An 18,709-nucleotide genomic window follows, 5' to 3' on the forward strand; every position below is an offset into this window, starting at 1 on the left:
GTAATTTAGGTCATAAGGCTGGCACACTGTGTGCACATTGAGGAAAGGCTGTGTGAAGACACAGCAAGAGGCAGGAAGAGTCCTCACCAGCTACAGAATCTGCTGAACCCTTGACATGGGACTTCCGGCCTCCAGAACTGTGAGAAAATACATGTTTGTGGAGTAAGCTACTCAGTCTGCGGTACTGTGTTATGGCGGCCCTAGCAAACTAATACACTTTTCCACCTCTAATTATTTATTTATTTATTATTTATTTTTTTATTGAGTTATATTCAGTTTCCACCTCTAATTTTTGTTTTTAGTTGAGTCTCATATATTGCTCACTTTTCCCCCATTTTTATAGTTCCAATATATTTCTCTTGACTAATGATGTTGGCTAGTAACTAATGCAGTAATAATTACAGTGATGATAATGAGTTTCACTGTCCTGTTCCTGATTTTAGTAAATATGCCTCTAGTAATTTTCTGTTAGTAAGATGCTAATGCTTCAGAGCAGACACAAAGCTGAGATAAACACAAATACATGTGCACATGCCCACTTTTAATCATGTTAAGGAAGTATAATCAATTTCCTTATAGTGTTTTGGGGTATTATTTGCAATCAGGAATAGGTCCTGAATTTTATAAAATGCTTTTTCAGCATCTATAATCATAAAATTTTACCACTTAGATCTAATGATACTATGTGAATAGATTTCCTAATCTATGGACCATCCTTATATCTCTCAAATAAACTCCATTTAATTATGATATATTATCATTTTATTAGTTTTACTATTTTTAACTTTTAATTTTTACCTGTATTAATTTTTCCTGCTTTGTTTTGGTTTTCTTTTTTCTTAATTTTTTCAGTTTGTTTCATGAATGTTGCTGCAGTGTTTTGATGTAAAGATATTTAAGATGGCTATCTTTTCATTGTGAATTACAGCCTTTAGTGTTATAAAGGGACATTTTTAGCTCACTACTGTTTTTAGGCCTGACTTTGGCTTTATGGTATTTTAAGATCACTACTCTTAAAACATAGTGTTTGCTTGGTATACCTTTGCACATCCTTTAATTTTTGACATTTCTGAATTTACTTTAAGAGTTTTTACTTCATATACACTGGATGTGCCTAACGATCCAAACTGAAACTTTTTGCTAATGTTAGTTAAGCTTATTTACATTTACTGGTATCACAGACATGGTTAACCTCAACTGTCATTCTTTCCTGCCGTATTTACTTTTCCTAGATTTTTTAAAATGTCTGTTTCTTTCTTTTCTTGTGCATTCAGTTCTTTGCATACTTCATTAGATTTGAACTTCTGTTTCACTAGTCACTATTAAGCATGTATGTTCATGTAATGACCCTCAGTCATCTCTTTCTTTAATCAACAGTTAATGATTTTCTGTTACAAAAAATAATAAGATTAACTTTTAACTCCTTTCTGCTGCCTCTCCTCTTGCACAGCTCAATTTTATTCAACAGTTTTATATTCATTAGTGGTTAACTACGGACTTATATTTAATAAGTTTAGGCTTCCACTGCTTGATTTTTTAGCTTTAATCACCTCCTTGACTCTCGAGTATTATAGGTAAGGCAATCAGAAGGTTTACTCTATTTTCTACCTCCCCTCCTATATTTATTAGTTGCAGTATTTTATCTTTGTTAGAGTAAGTACTGTTTACACACCACACTATCACCCTGCCCCTCGCTTTTCAGTTTCAGTTTGACACATATTCAATGCCCAACAGGCAGCTGTTCTGCCCAAGAATCTTCAATCAGTTATTGGTCAGAAGAAATTCCTCAGAAAGTGCTCTTGGGAGCAGTATTACCTGAGTCCTTGGATGTTCAACACTTCTGTAGCCTGTATATACGTATCTACCTGAAGGACAGCTCTTCTTTCCTTGAGTATCTTGTAGGTGGAGCTTGTTTCCTGGTGTTGAATTTGTTCTTGAAAAGTCTGCCAGTCTAATTTTCTTTCCTTATGATCTTTTTTACTAAATGCATAAATAATTCCCTTTGTTTTCTATAAAGTTCAACAGCCAATGTCTTCATTTTGCCCATTTTTGGTTACTTTTAATTTGCACCCTTTTAATTTGCGGATCTGGACCGTTTATTTCAGAAAGTTTCCTAATTGTAGATTTAAACATTTGTCCTATTTGTTTGACTTTTCTATTTCAGGGACTCTAGTCCAGGTATATTAGATTTCCTTTACTTGCCTTTACTTTATCATCTTCCCTTGAATCCTCTCTATTTCTTTTTTACTCTTTGCATTTATTGTTTCTATCCTCTGTCTTCTACTGTGTTTTTTTTCCTAGTTAAACAATGATTTTATTGCTTGAGTACACACAAATTTATGCAACCAGGGCAGAAGCTGTGGATGAGCCATATTTCCAATTGGGGGGGAGGACTCGTTTGGTCTCATAACAGCGAGCCAACCGATAAATATGGCTCTCAATCAGAATCAGATGGAATTTAGCATCTTTATCCTTCCTGTTCCTCTCAAGATGCTTCCGAACAGCAACAGCCTTCTTAATTAAATGACGAAGATCCTCAGGAAGATCAGGAGCAAGTTCCCTGGACTTAAGAATCCTCAAGATTTTATTGCCTGTCACAAAACATACTTGTGCAATACCATGTGGATCTCTCGGGATTACACTGATGTGTGAAGGAGTCAGGCCTTTCTTGGCCAGTTTGTAGATCTGCTCCTTCAGGTCGTCAGACGTCAGTTTCAGCCAGGTTGGGACGCTGCGGCGGTAGGGCAGAGCCAACTGGGACAGGCCCTTCCTGGGAGCATGCATGTGATTCACGATGGCGGCGGTCCAGCAGCGAAAAGGAGGACTTCTACTGTGTTTTCTATAAGGTCAGTTCCCCTCTGTGCCACTTGTAATTTCAGTATTTATTTCAGAAATGGTTTTACACTTACTTTCTACACCTTTGCAAAGTCCTTCCAGTTTTGGTTTCACATTCTCTGGTTGTCTAGGCATTATCTCCTATTCTCTGTCCATCTTCACTCTGAGTTACTCTATTTCTGCACGTGTGCTGCTTTCTCAGCTTCACCAACTTTTTAAGCACATGTCTGAATGTTATACATCAGTTTTCTTCTGCTTAGTAAAGTTTCTTCATCTACAGTGTAGTTTCACTGCTTTTCCCCCTCATACAGTGAGATCTTTACCAGATGCAGCAATTTTGCCTTTTCGATTATTTATATTTGAATCAGATTTTCTTAGACCAGATACTGTTTTGGGGGACAAGGGGCAAAATCAGCTTTCCAGGTTTCTTGGCTCTAAGTTTCCTTACAGAGATGAACAGTTTAAGATGGGTCACCTAATGCAGTCAGTCTTCCTTAGACTCTCAAACATTACCCTGGTTTAGAGGCTCTGATCATCAGTCACTTTTTCCCTTGCCATCAAGGGATACTGCCCTGTCTTCTGGGTGGGCTGTTGTCCCCTTTTACTAGTCAGGTTTTCTTAAATGTGTCACTTTCATGCACGTAGTATGATTCCTCTTCTCAGTCCCCCCAGAGCATGTGCTGCCCTGGTGTCAGCACTGCCCGCCGTGCTCCCACCTGGAGTGGAGCCCTCTCCTTTGAGGATGAGCCCCTGCTGCTGATTCCTGGGGCTCTCAACGCCAGGATCCCTGCAACTCATTCTTCCCTTCAGCACAACTGTAGCTTTAACACTTCAGTTCTACTGGTTTTGAGCATGTTTCACCATGCCATAAAATTTAAGAGCGTGTGGGGTTTTGCTTTCCGCTAATTTTGCTGAAAAGGTTGTTTCATTCTTCTAGCTATGTGGGAATTTTACTCACTCTCTTTGCTGCTGTTTCTGACTTTTAGGAGAATGAACAGGACCACTCTGAAGTGGACTACACTCATACTCCTACTAGGATCAATTGTATTCCTAACTGAATAATAAAGCATCAGTTTGCTTAGGCTAGCTTTGATTAAAATTATGATATGGCTAAATAAAATTAACTATAACTAGCCTCCCCTAGCCAAGTTGAGATTAAAATGCTAAACTACACAAATAATAAAGATACTAAAATTTACAAGATTCAAATAATTCCTGAAAAAATGAGGGACTAGAGCAAATACCAGGATTGAGAGAATTCTGAATAATGTAACTGAAAAATAATTTTTAGATGTAATATTAGAATAATCTTTTTTGTAATAACTTCAACCTAAACTTGTCATTTTGACTATGTTTCCACTATTTCTGCCATCTTACACTTGTGTATATTTACAAAGTAAGTCCAAAGATTATTCTAAGTTAAACTATATAATTAGTTACATTTTACAGGAGACATTTGTAGAAGGTAACTTTCTCAAAGTTAGTAAATGTACCAGCAATACTGAACCAAGAACTTCTGCCTGTCATTTCTTCTATAGCTATTTTATTCTTCTGGTTCTTCTAATATTCCTAAAATCACTGTTTACTTTCAATTTGTTTCCAAGGAATTTCAAAATGGTTACATAGAGCAACAGAAATTATTACGAATTTCTTTCAATCATAAAAGCATGTTTATAGTTCAAGAGCCTAAGATAAAATTTTAATAAATGAAAAAGTAACATATAAAATTTGACATATCTGATGATTATTACTGTAATCAAGTTCCTAATATAAAGAATCTGAAAATCTTATGTGGCCAAATCTCAGTGGCTTGCTACAGGAAACATTTATTTCTTGGTCATATCACATATTCCCATGATCAGGTCATCTTTGGCTCTTTTTCATTTCAGGAGAGCAGAGACATGCCTCTGTGATAGAGGGTAGAAACAAGACTGCAACCAAACCATTCAGCTGCACTCAAAGCTTCTGCTTGGATATGACATTATCTGTTCATTTTATATGAGCTAAAGCAAGTCACATGGCATCAACCAACACCCCAGGGGCAAAAAAAGTGGACTCCTCTGACACAGGGAAGAGAGTGGTTATTTGTGAACAATAGCATAATCCATCTCAGAAATTCATGTCTTCCATCTGCAAACGTATGAACCGAGGAACTTAAATTTTTAAAATAATCCTTCCCTATGACTTGTTACCACCTACTAATAAGATCACACCTTGGTCATGAAGCACTGTAGGGAAAGGAACACTGCTTCTCCCCGCTTTCTAGCCAGCTACTGTCCACTTCTTTAATCATCTCCTACCTTCCCCGTGAGAAATGAGACCACCTCTGTCAACATACTCAACTACTAGGGCTGAGAACTGAGATCACCTGGGCCAACATGACTTAAGTATTTTGGGGAATTCTTGTAAAATAATAATGATAAAAATGTAACTGAATACATAAACATTTGCTTCAAAAAATTCTTGGAAACCATTTTTTTCCCAGGTAAATCTGGAACAGTCTGGTTTGCAAATGTGGAGAGTTATCTCACTTTGGCAAAGAGCTTGCTTATTGGACAACAGTTTGCTCACCAAACCTATCACATTTATGATCACCCGCCCTAAACTACTGTGTTACAAACTCTACCCAATCCCAAACCATTCCCCACTTCAAAAGACCAATTTACACCACATGAACAGCGATCCCACAAACCCTGTAAATACTCTACCCCAATGTCCTCCTTTGGAGACACTAACGAGAGTCTACCAAGGTCTTGCTCTCCCTCACTGCAGCTAGTTTACTAATTCAGGATTGCATGATCAACAGGTTTCTGTGGTGGGTTTTTGTTGGGGAATGGATAGTCTGCACCAGACTCCCCCTACACAACTATTTTATTTAAATACATCTCTCTAGCACTTCGTATGTTGTTTTCTGGAAATAGGAGTCATTGAAGAATTTTTAAGAAGAAGATGACTACATCAGATTTCTTAATTTCCTCAGATATCTTTCCAATCACCTGGTGAAGTGATTGGCAATTGAAGAATTCAAAATTCTTATTAAATTGTTCAGAAATGAGCTGTAAACCAGTGCACATATTCTGGTTCCGTCTTGAACCAACTCTGTGACTCAGAAGAAATCACTGGATCTCAGTTTATACATTGGGATATTAATAACTGCTACAACATATAAAACATCTTACAAACTATACATTGCTAAATATAGAGTGTTTTTACAGGTAGCATTTAAACATTCAGAAGTTTTCCCTTCAACAAATATTTCTGACAGGAAGCTCTGTGCCAGGTACTGTAATTTTTCAAGCCCCTAGGTTCGGAGTTTCCGATTTACTCATTTCCACTAACTTTCATTTCTACTCTCCTTCAGCAGCTAGCTTTGATTGTCATTCCATGGTTATGTCATCACAGTGGTCTACCTTTGGAATTATCCCATTTGGTCTCCCCAATTATCTCTTTTATTCCCACAATATCTCCTCTTTAACTTCATGAAATTCTTCAGCCTCTGGAACCAACATCACCACACAGAGCAAAGCTTTGATGACCAGGAACATGCACTTTGGATTGTTAACTGAGCAAAAAATAAACCGGATTATGTGATGCCAACAATACTCAGGCTTTCTTTTCTTTTCCCTCCTTTTTCTTTCCCAAACTCTCTTCTTTTTTTATTGCAAGTGGCATTATTCAAACAAACAAATATAAAAACTCTTTTACAAAAAAAAATCCATTCTGATTGAAGAATGGTAAGAGCAATTAAGAGAATTACAGAAAGGAGTAATACCACAACTCAGTTTTGAAGGATAAGCAAGAATTTGTTAGGTGGTCAATGCAGCAAAGACCATCCCAAGTAGGGATGCTCTGTTGTGGTTTCTATCACTCAGGCTCCAATGAACTGTGCATCTACATCGTCATCATTGTAGTTGTCTGTCATCATCAAAACAGCTGACGTCTACTGACAGCTTACTCTGTCTCAGTATGACAGGTGCTGTTGACTGGCTAACCCTGCACTGTCCCTAAGCCATTTCTCCTCTGCTTGCCTCAATTACTAGAATAGTAAAATATTAACTTTTCTAGTCTCCCTTGTAGCTAGGAATAAAAATTTTGGCTAATGAGATGGAAGTGGAAATCAGTTAAAGTGTTCCAGGAAAGCTTTAGTCAGGAGGGATGTGGTTGATACCGTTTTCCTACCTCTTTCTGTCTTGAATACAGGTAAGAGGTCTGGAGCTGTGGCAGCCATTTTGCAACCATAAAAGAAAAAACCATGTCTGTGGCAATCTATTCTGAGACTTCTTTTTATGTGAGAAAAATGAACTCCTACTGTTTAGGGCCCTGCATGTCTGATATTATCTTACTTAAAGCCAAACCAGTCCCATGTAATAAAACCAGGCAGTGTTCTCAAGCACTTCCTAAGTATTAACACAATTAAGATCATTTGGGGTCTTAAGGTAATTTAAGAGGACATTTAACAGAATCTTATCAAACTAGTGATAGTGTACTACATGCTATAGGATTCTAATAATGTTTCAGTGGTGTAAACTTGACTCAGTCTTCACAAACTTTTAAGCAAAATAATAATAAGAAACTGAAGAATTATCTCATAGCCTTTATTCTCTCTGTCTTGTGAAGAAAACCATACAACGTGGGCAGAAAATTTGGAGTATACAGGGTTAATGAGGAAGTAAGTACGATCTATATCAGGGAAGATTGACTAAAATCACAAACTGTATACTATATAAAGTAGACAATATAAAAATGGAAAAACCTGAACTGTTTTAGCAATCAAAAAGTGCAAGTTAACACTTTCTTTTTGTAGAAAAATTGAAGATCCAAAGTCTAATGTTATGTTATCAGTATAGCAATTTTTAAAAAAAGGAATTCAAACAAACCTTTTGATTTTCCTCTATTTCCTCCCTCATGCGTTCATTTACAGCAATTCTGGTCAGAGATCTGAGAAAATAAACAGATATAATTCATTCTTCCTTAAATGTTTAGGACTGATCTATAATTCAACATAATGTAATACTTTGTATGAGAAATTAAAAACCCTAAAGGCTTCACAACTGAGAAGTGTACATTTCCACTAGCCTATCTGACAGGTGACACTACAGCTTTCACTTGACAAGGGTATTTGATTCAGGTGGAACAGAGACTGTCAGAAGCTCATGCGCACTAACTGTATACTCTAAGTATTGTCAAACCTCCTTTACTGCTGGATATTTATTTTTCAAGAATACTTGACTGAAAATGCTATTTTGTGTTGTTTTGCCCACAGGGAGAAATTCTGTATGAAATCATCAAGATCATTATATGTGTAGCTGCAAACAGGCAATTTTTGAAATATCTGTACATAAAGAATTCTGATTAACTTGGGATCTTTACCAGAGTATGTAAGCTCTAAAATACTGATAATAGTGACTTCGCATATTCATTCTTGAAGAACTTATAATTCCCTTATAATTTAAAAACAGAGCACAAATGTCACTTAAATAAGTCTATTAACTATATTTATTTGACCTTATAACTACTAAGAATGTTTATTTATCTTTCAATTTTATGTATAGAAGAAAATGATCTAAAAAGCTAAAGATTGATAATGGGAAGTTTGGCTTTAAGTTAAACTCAAGCAGAAAGGGGTACCTTAAAATAATCCACAATGAGTGTGTATTATCTCCTAAAATTTGGCAGAATTTGAGAGAAATTACAACTGAAAATTTGATAATGCAAACTTTTCATTCATCAAATATTTAATTTCAATGAACATTTACTGGTTGTCTACAGAGTGACTTATTTATTTAATAAAAATTAAAACCAAACACCATTTATTAAGTCTGAACATCTCATGGAAGCAGAACTTTGAGGCGTGGGCACTAATTATGGTTGCACCACTGATGGGGCTAGGGGAAAGCAGTATGCTCAAGCCTACCATTTAGCCCTTAAGCAGCGTTACATAGTTGGTAAATTTCTTTTTAATGACCAACCACAAACTAAGGGCAGAGCTTAGTAACAAAACCCTTGAACAGTTATAATGACTTACTGTCAGAAGAGCTAATCAGTTATCTTCTGAAAACTAAAATAATTTTGCTTTATTGGTATTTGATCTAGTAATTTCAAAAGCTACTGATAATTAACAGCAGTGTGGCTAAACATATATATTTATACACACATGTATTTCATGTTTTAATATATAAACACTGACTTATCAAATTCTTGACTGTTTAAACTAAAATTGACTGAAAGTCGTATCAATATATTAATTCTTAATCTGTAAATAAGGTGACAAACCGCTCTATTTTCAGGGTATTGTGAAAAGGTTTCTGTTATCTTGTGGCCAACCATACACTATTTATTTATCTTACAAAGGCAAAGACTGTCTAGGATTAAGATTCAGTAATTTGTTCTGTGGATAAATGTACCAAAGTGTCTGAGACAGAGGCCTAGTGATCATCTACCGCTTAAGAAGGGATGCTGAGAGCACAAGGATGCTCCCCGACTCCTCTCAGTGAAACACTATTGCTGCACTAGTCCCATGTTTTGTATCTTCAATATAAGCTAATTTAGTTTATATTTCATTCGTTGCTTATATTTTTTTATCGTGATTCCTGACCAGAATATAAATGCATCGAAGTCTTGTTGTTTTGAAAATCCTTATATGATAACCTCAGTTGTATCTATTAGTTACTTTTGGATATGCAAATGTATTATCTATTGAGCTGGAAGATGTGTTTAATGTAACATTAATATTTCTGAAAGCAATTCAATTAGATTTCTTATTGGCAAAAAAGTATTCCACAAAATATTCCATACAATTAACACATTACTAATTGTTTGGAATCTGAAAGGGCAAGAACATGATTTGGCCACACTTTGGGCATAGATCTATTTAGTTTTGGGGTTTTCTTTTTTTGTTTTTTTTTAAGTGTAGTCAATTATAATGTGTCAATTTCTGGTATACAGTACAATGCCCAGTCATGCATACATATACAGATATTTGTTTTGTTTAGATTAATACTTTTCATCATCCTCTCTAGGAGAAAGAGAAAAATATCTCTTTATATGTTAAGTTACTGAAACCAGTTTTTTCTTGGATTACCATGTCTATTGTTTAAACAATTTTTAAAATAAATTATTTTCCCCTTTCCATTTGCCTCTAACTCAAGAGCTCTATTTCACAGCATGTACACATGCATGCATAAACCAATATTCTGCTCTAGTAAAAAAATAAATCAACATACATAATGAAGTGACACCCTGATTTCATAAACTCCATATACACTAGAATTAATTGACATCATTATATTAAATGAAATCAGCCTTTTTCATAAAATTTATTTAATGGAAAGAATTCTGGCTATATATAATCAAACCAATAAACTTTAATATACCTGGCTTTTATGGGGAAGTTCTGTGAAATGTCTTTCATTAGTTTCAGGGCATCATAAACTGGAGCAGACATTATTCGAGAAGCTGCTTGAAAACTAAGATCTGGAAGGAAACAAGTATCATTAAGGAATTTAGCATAATGTTAGACCTCAACAGACATTTCCACATAATTTAAATAACACTTCTTACCATCTAATCACATAGAGACACATTAACAAACACTCATATTTAGCATTATTCAGAAATATCACTTACATCCAATTAAGGTAAGCCTTACATTTTTATGAATGAGAACATACCATTTAATACCTATTATTTGTTTTCCACAAATTACATATAACTTCAAAAAGAGATATGAAAAGAAATGCTGACACAAAGCTATCTTTTCTATACTGAGGTTAAATGAAACAGACAACAAAAAGCTCTGATAAAAAGAAACAATAGGAAGGAAAAAAGAGCTCTGAAAAGCCAATTCTGGAAAGAACTTCAGACCCACTGTGTTTAACTAAGTAAATATAAACATTCACTTTCTTTTTCAACATTGTTCTACCTTTATACAATAATAAAATGTTCTACATTTATACAACAGTAAAAATAAAATCCTAAACTTAGCATGACTTCCCTGAAATGGCAATTCTATGAAAAGAAAAATGGGTGTGGCTTACTGGAGTCAGTCTCAAGGATGCTAGAAGCAACAATTTTTGTCTCATTACTTTGTCAAGGGTCAGAAAAGACTTTAAAATTGAATTCTTTCATTACTTAATAGTGAAGCATTTTGTTTCTCTTTAACATCTCCCCATAAGTGGAATCCTACCTTGTCAAATACTAGTAAAAGGACCAGTTTATCATAGTGAGACTAGTTTTGTTTCTACCTTTCAGTGTGAAGGGGCGAATTGGGCTGGAATCAAAGCCTAGAAAAGATGTTCCCAGGGCAGCCTCTTATGGGCTGGTAAAGTCTAACAGATCAAGGTTCAAACCCCAGCTCTAAGTCACTTTCTAGCTGAATAACTCTAAGTAACTTCCTCAACCTACCTTAGCATGTTTCCAATCCCAGCACTAGTGGAGCTAACAGTGTTCCCTAGTATCTCCTAACTGCAAACACAACGGACGCTCATCAGTCCTCACCCTACTAGGATCCTTTTGCCATAGGATCACCTCATGCAAAGAAAAAGTATGACTTTCTATTCAATAAATGGTGCAGGGAAAACTAGATATCCACATGCAAAAGAATAAAATGGACCCTTACCTTACACTATACATAAAAATCAACTCAAAATTAATTAAAGACTTGAACTTGTGACCTGAAATCACAAAACTGCTAGAAGAAAACACAGGGGTAAGTTCCCTGACATTGGTCTTGGCCATGATTTTTTGGATTTGACACCAAAACCTAAGGCAACAAAAGGAAAAATAAACAAGTAGGACTATCATACTAAAAAATTTCTGCACAGCAAGGAAGTCATCAGCAAAATGAAAAAGCAGCCTATGGAATGGGAGAAAATATTAGTAAACCATTATATCTGATAAGGGGTTAACATCCAAAATATACAAGAAACTCACAAACTGGCACAGCCACTACTAAAAACATGGAGATTCCTCAAGAAGTTAAAAATAGAACCATCATATGATCCAGCAATCCCATTTCTGAGTGTATGTCCAAAGGAAATGAAATCCATATCTTGAAGAGAAATCTACAAACTAGAAAACTATGGTGTATAAAAACACAATGGAATACTATTCAGCCTTAAAAAAGGAGATCCTGCCATTTGCAACAACATGGATGGACCTAGAGGGTATTATGCTAAGTGAAATAAGCCAGAGGGGAAAAAAATCACACTGTATAAAAACACTTACATGCGGAATCTGAAAAAAAAATGGTCAAACTCATAGAAACAGAAAGCAGAAAAGTGACTGCCAGGGGCTGCGGGAGGGGGAGATAAGGAGAGGTTGGTAAAAGGGTACAAGCTTTTAGCTATGAAGCTAATAAAGTCTGAGGATTTAATGTATAACATGGTGACTATAGTTGATAACACTATTGTATAATTGAAATTTGCTAAGAGGGCAGAATTTAAATGTTCTAACCCCCTCAAAGTACTTGATACATAAGCAGGTGTTCAATATTGATGAATGAATGAGTGAATGAACAGCAAAATTACAAATAAGATCCCTTATGTTTTTTATTGTACTATTGCTATTAAAGGCAATTATAAGCAACATGACTTTTAACTGGTGTGTATATATTTAGGAATATATGCTTTTTTAGATGAGAAAACTTAAAGTCATTACTTATATGATTGATATGGTATAAGAAGTTATAAACAAGTTATTTCTTTTGAGGAAATTATAAGATGACTAAGACCTTGACTAAGAGTATTTGGGTACACAAAGTTATACTTAAAAACAGTACAACATAGAGGAAAAGAGAGGATTTAGGTTCTAAAATGAGAAAGACTTGCTCATTTTAGGTATCCTTGATTTGTGCTTTATGAGATTTGTGACCTCAGACTAATTATTTTATGTGTGTGTTCCTCAGTTTCCTCATCTGGAAAAGTAGGATATCTAACTTGTGAGTTTTTAACACTTAATTAGGATGATACAGATAAAGAGTCTAATACTATGCCAGACAAACAGTATTGGTTAATGTTTCTATCACCACCAATCATCATCATGATCATGGACTACTATCTTTTACTCAGGTTTGTAACACAACTAGCCTTTTAAATTTTTTGGCAACATGAAAGTAATTCTCCTTCACATAAGTTGTTTGAACTCCCCTGAAAATTCGCTGATGAAATCAGAGAGTGTAAATAACAAGTAAATGAATATAGTATTATCAGATTCTATAAACTTTTTTTCACTTTTTTCTAAACCTAGATGACTCATAAGTTGTTATTTAAGTCCTTCACTTTGCCTTTGATATCCAGATCCCCATATTTAATTGTCTTCTTGGTTTTACCACTTGGATACTTCAAAAGCAGCATGTCCAATAACAAATCTATAATATTCCTGCCCATCTTTGCCCAAATCTGGTCCTCTCTATTCTTTTTTCACCACTGTCCATCCAGATGGGTAAACCATGAATCTAGCAGTTGTTCTTGCTATCTCCTCTCCCTCACACACCACATCCAACCCCTCACAAAGATCTTTAACAGTTTCTCTAAATAACCCTTCCTCCAATCTCAATTCAAGCACCACTTCTTGAGGAAGGCCCCACTTTTTGTTACCCCTACCCTGCCCCCATCCCACCAGTCAGATCTTTCTGGCATATATACTCGTCTTAATCGTGTCTCCTTCCTTTGCAGTAATTACAATGGTAATTTTTACACTGGTTTTTAAAATTACTTATATTTATCTAAGATCCTTTGAAGAAACATGGTATCTGTTTTAGCTCATCATTTTATCTTCAGAATATAGTGTTTCTAAACATGTCAATTGGAACCCATTAGTTAGCAGTGAAATCAGATTAACGGGTAATGTGAAGTTTTCTCGAATGAAATAGGGCAGAATAAAAGAAAGTTTTATCAGAACGTATAAAATATAGTAAACATACATATCTATGCTGAAGCTTTTTTTAGTTTTCAGCATATCTATGTACTCGTACGTTATACATCTGCTTATGGGTCTTGACGTAAAATATATATCCTACCGTAAGTCTCAGCCCAAAATTTAAAACCATAGTTGTAGGGCTATGACTGACACCAAGTAGATTTTCAATAAATACTTGTTAAATCAATCAAAAAAGAAAAAGAAAAAGAAAAAGTACTATCACGTCCTCTTTCCTGAATCTATTTCCTTTGGCTTCTGTACGGTGCTCTCCATTTCCCATCATTCCACCACGTCTACTCTCCATGAGCGCATGAGCACCACAGCACCCTCCCTTGTGCACTGATTTGGTCACTAACGTTTCAGCTTCTCCGTTTTAAAACCTTTATGCTAAGATTTTCAACATTTAAATGCTCTCCTTTTAATCACTACACATCCATCTTTTTAAGGCCAGTCTCTTTATTTCTGGGCCTCATATTCAACCCCCAAACTTACTTACATATTTTATATTCTCTCTAACTCGAGTTCAAAGCTGGAAATTTTAAAGTCATCTTTGATTCTGTATCGTCTAAATATTTGCTAAATTCAGCCTTCCTTTCTATGCCTTCTACCACAGACATAGTCCAATCTTACATTATACTAATTCAGTGATGTCTTAACTAGATTTCCTGTTTCTAATCCATTCAAATATATCTTATATAGACATCAGGGAGATTAATTCAAACTAAGCTAAGTATGCATGTTCTGTTTACAAGCCTTCCAAAGTACCCTTCCACGTAAAATTTTCTAAATTATGGGTCCCTTAGAGAATATTTTGAAGAAGAAAGTAGACTGTTGCTTGTCTACAGCTGGAGAAGTTGGGGAGTACCTGTCTATGGGTATGTTAATTTCTTTTTGGGGGTGATGAAAATACTCTAAAACTGACTGATGACAGTTAAAGAGCTCTAAAAAATATACTAAAATGCACTGAATGGTACACTTTGAATGGGTGAATTTTATAGTATGTCAAGTAAATTTCAATATGCTGTTATATTAAAAAAAGCTTGATGAGAGTTGTGATAAAAGTATAAGAATAATGACATGTTTCCATGACTTACTAAAATTTTTAAAAATAATAAAAAAGAAAATTACAAGCTGAAGAGGAATTATAGTTCAAACTAAATTTTGGTCTCAAAGTATCTGCTTATAGGATGTCAGTACAGAAGCTATTTTAAGCTCACAGTGAAACAGGCAATGGTCTGTTAAGATCAAAATTTTAAAGAGAAAAAAATTAAGACTTTGTTCGAATTTCTCCTGATTAGGATTTTTAACCAGAGCTACAGATTCTCTGAAATGTGATTTAATACTTGAGCTAAACCTGTAACTCATGTATGCTTTAAACACACACGAGTTATCAGTTAAGCGCACTTTATATAATGTTAAATTTTATAAACATAAAAATATGATTTGTTTGATGAATAACCTTTTAATTAAATTTGTATTTCTACAAAAAGTAATGGAATAATTTACATTAGTCACATCATTAGTAATTATTATTGTCTATGAAATAATTAATATCACATTATTTAAAAGCCTATTTAACAAAACAGAGCTCAGTTACCAATATGCCATGTTAAAGTAGACCAAAATACTGTACCTTGCAGTTCCCAGACTTTCAAAGGCATCATTTCTTTATTACTCTCAATCAGGTATTTTTGGAATGTTGTCAGATTATCTCTAAGATCTGAGTATCTTTCTCTGTATTAGAATATTAAGTAATGTTAATTATCATCACCTGCTACAAATTACAATACAAGCAGCATATTTTTGTAATTAACTCCTCCAAATACTTAGACACAAACTAATTGTTTATCAAGTTAATAATAAAGAGTGATGTAGCTATATCCACAGAACTTGAAGATGAGGGAGATATGCATGTCTACCTTTTTCAATGTATAAAACAAAACCAAACCTGGGGGGATGTGCTCTCATTTGTTAACACTACCTATAAGGGACCCAAGGGTGAGGGCAGAATTATTAGTTTTTATGTTATATACTTTTTATTTTAACACTTTATAAATTACAAGTATTGCATTTATAGTTAAAAACAAAAACTATTTTATAAGGAAAGACACCAATGCTTTCTATACAATTTTAGAGTTTACTCTATTTCTTTGAAACTTATAAAAAGCTTGAGATAATTTTGCCTAATTAAACATATCTAGGTATCTTTCAGAGAGTGCTAAATAACAATATAGTAGATGACATTTACTATACGTACAACAAAAACTATAATCTTCTTTCTTCCCTCATGAAATCAAGACATAGTGCCAGTTAATATTATTAGACAGAATTATTTTCCGAAAAAACTTTATCTAGCTACCAGCACACTAAGTAAAACAGTTTCAACAGTAAAGAGAAATGAATATTTTAAAAAGTGAAATGAAAAATATACAGAACATATACACAGAAATAGGTTAATTTTACAGTTAAAATAAATAAATGTACTACAGTTTCAATATTTTGCAATTTTATTACAATGCGGGACCACATTTTGAAAATGAATCAAGACTGCTTTTATAGTGACAAAGCAACAGAACTTATTTGAAAATAAGTTCACTACAAATTAGATTAACCCTTCCTTTCTCAGTATTTTCAGTTACAGAGTAATATTAAGTTTGTAAGAGTTGTTACATTGTTCTTTATAAGCTTAATGATAGTCTTCACTGCTAAAATTATTTATGTAATTCAGGCAAAAATACATTATCACACAATATCTCAAAGCGAAAGAAAGGTTTCTGCCTAAGTCAATTAATTGTGTAAATAACTAACTTTGAGTATTTCCTCTTTAAAAAAACTAATATTCCAGGGTTCCAACAGCTTTTTGGAGGACATGCAATTTATTTTCCTAAATAGTTATGTTTAAAAAAAGAATAGAATTATAGATTCCAAGATATGATCTACTCCCAGAGAAGTGACCTCAGTGTCCTATATAGGTACTGCTAGTACTAAATAAGAGCCAAAGATATTAACAGAAACAGTTCTTTATTTTCAATTAATTTTACCTTTACAAGGGAATCATAAACTTTCCCTTCTTGTAACCAAGAGAAACTACACACAAAACTGCGACAGTCCCCATCCATCAACATTCAGAGAGCACTCACCATTCCATTCCTTGTCTTCAGTCAGTGATGCGGGAAAGAAAAGGGGCAGAACTTTAATTTTTGAAGTTACTTGTACATGTATGTACAAGTAATTATTAAGACCAGATGTTAAAAGATTTTTAATGTGGCACTCAGTGGCACTGAAATTTAGGAAACTAAGTATTTTCTCTTCTTTTAAGGCATTAAAATTTTTTATTTTTTCATGCTAAAAAATCTAATATTAACCATGATCTTTGTAACCCATGAGGATCTGTAAAAGATTCTACAAAATTCTGTTTCAGTTTTTAGCCAGAGACAACTTTGATCATTTTCAATTCCCATTTCTCTAATCATACTCATTATCCTGTGGAATTAGTGATTATTTTTCAATTTTCTGCTTTTTTTTTTTGCATTAACCATGTGTTACTTTTGTAACAATGTCTATTTTCAAAATGTGGAACACAGGCCAACACAGCATACTGAATCAATTCCTTTAAAACAAAATTAAGAGTATAGTAATACAACATCATTGTGATTCAACTTACTTTAGTTTCCCAAAGAGAAATCCTTGGACTTCATTTGTTTCAGTCTTATCTTCTACACCAGCATTAGTCACAGCTACATTTTGGAAACAAAAACAAAATAAAACAAAAACATTGCAGATTAGAAAAGGAATATGTAATTATAAATTAGAAGAACTCAAAATCAAATTCCATTTGTTTTACCTCGTTTTTCTTTCATGGATCCGTGTAACGATACATCAGTGTGCTCTCTCTTTTTAAACAAGATTATTAAATACTTAACAACCATAATAAATGCTCTGTAGATAGTTTCATAGTCAAGTTCTGTTTTATAACCAGAATGATAAACAAAAAGACCTGCAACAAACCCCGGGCTTAGCTCTTAAGTCAGAAAGAGATCTAAATCCTAACAGATACAGGAGTTCTTGCATGTTTCTGACACCTTTAGACATAATGAAGAAATCTTTAGAAAGACAGCAAAACTCATGGCCTCAAAGGATAAAGGTATATTTTATGTTTCTTTCTCTTCCCCTTCCCCTCTCCTTTAGTTAATAAATAATTACAGTACATAGTGTGGTAAGTGGTATGTGTGAGGGTACGTTGGGATTCTGAGAATCTGTGACCTCTTACAGCGTGGGGCTGTGCTCAATCAGTACGTACTAGAGCTCATCAAATATACTTCTCTCCTCCACTCATCTGAGGATCTGGGCCGCTAGGACCACAACTAAATACCCTGAGTGCTCTGATCCAGTCTTCCTACTCCTCCATTTCATTCATTCATCAGGCAAACATTTACTGACTCCCTCTATGATGCCTGCTGGATAGACACCTGGAAGTGAGATGCAAAAGATACTTCACTTGGTGGAAAAGCAGACAGACAATTTTCACAGACTGTTTAAAACTTTTCTGAAAGAAAGCACAGAATATGTGGAATACAGAAAAGGGAAAACCCTCCTCTGACAGAGCAGGAAGACAGGGAGCCATCTCAGAGGTACTGACTGATACATGAGTCTTACCAGATGAGTTGGCTTTAGATGAATAAAAGAGGTGGGAGAAAGAAGGGTTCAGGCAGAAGGAAGAGTGTATGCTAAGGAATGAAAGTATTCTATAGAGGTCATAAAGGCTAGGCATGGAGCCAAACAAGGAGGCATTCAGGGAACAGAAAATTATTCTGTACAGTAGTTTAGTGTTACAGGAGCACAGGGTACAAATGAGAGGGCTGAGGGACAGTGATGAGGCAGAAAGAGGCCAGAGGGTGAAAAGCTTTCTCTGCTCTGCTAAGTGCTTGAATTTAGGAGGGAAGCTGCAGGGAATCAG

General features: G+C 34.7%; 2 protein-coding genes across 3 annotated transcripts in view; both read right to left on the reverse strand.

Moving 5' to 3' along the window:
- The window catches only part of UGGT2 (UDP-glucose glycoprotein glucosyltransferase 2), a 137,045-nt gene that overhangs the window by 93,305 nt on the left and 25,031 nt on the right, over positions 1-18,709 (reverse strand). For both annotated transcript variants that reach the window (XM_072976460.1, XM_015245024.3), the window contains exons 7-10: positions 17,417-17,489; positions 15,386-15,486; positions 10,209-10,308; positions 7,713-7,773 (exon numbers count right to left, since the gene is read on the reverse strand). In XM_072976460.1, coding sequence (XP_072832561.1) covers positions 7,713-7,773; positions 10,209-10,308; positions 15,386-15,486; positions 17,417-17,489 — 335 coding nt within the window. The remainder of the gene's footprint in view (positions 1-7,712; positions 7,774-10,208; positions 10,309-15,385; positions 15,487-17,416; positions 17,490-18,709) is intronic.
- Positions 2,309-2,787, reverse strand: LOC102533854 (small ribosomal subunit protein uS15-like). Its single transcript, XM_072937379.1, has one exon. It carries the CDS (start codon positions 2,782-2,784, stop codon positions 2,338-2,340), a length of 447 nt encoding a protein of 148 aa, XP_072793480.1. The 5' UTR covers positions 2,785-2,787; the 3' UTR covers positions 2,309-2,337.

Source organism: Vicugna pacos, chromosome 14 (genome assembly GCF_048564905.1).
Source record: "Vicugna pacos chromosome 14, VicPac4, whole genome shotgun sequence".
NCBI classification, from domain to species: domain Eukaryota; kingdom Metazoa; phylum Chordata; class Mammalia; order Artiodactyla; family Camelidae; genus Vicugna; species Vicugna pacos.

Coding starts and splice junctions, on each gene's coding strand:
- LOC102533854 (XM_072937379.1), bottom strand. CDS start 2,784: ATGCATGCTCCCAGGAAGGGCCTGTCCCAGTTGGCTCTGCCCTACCGC.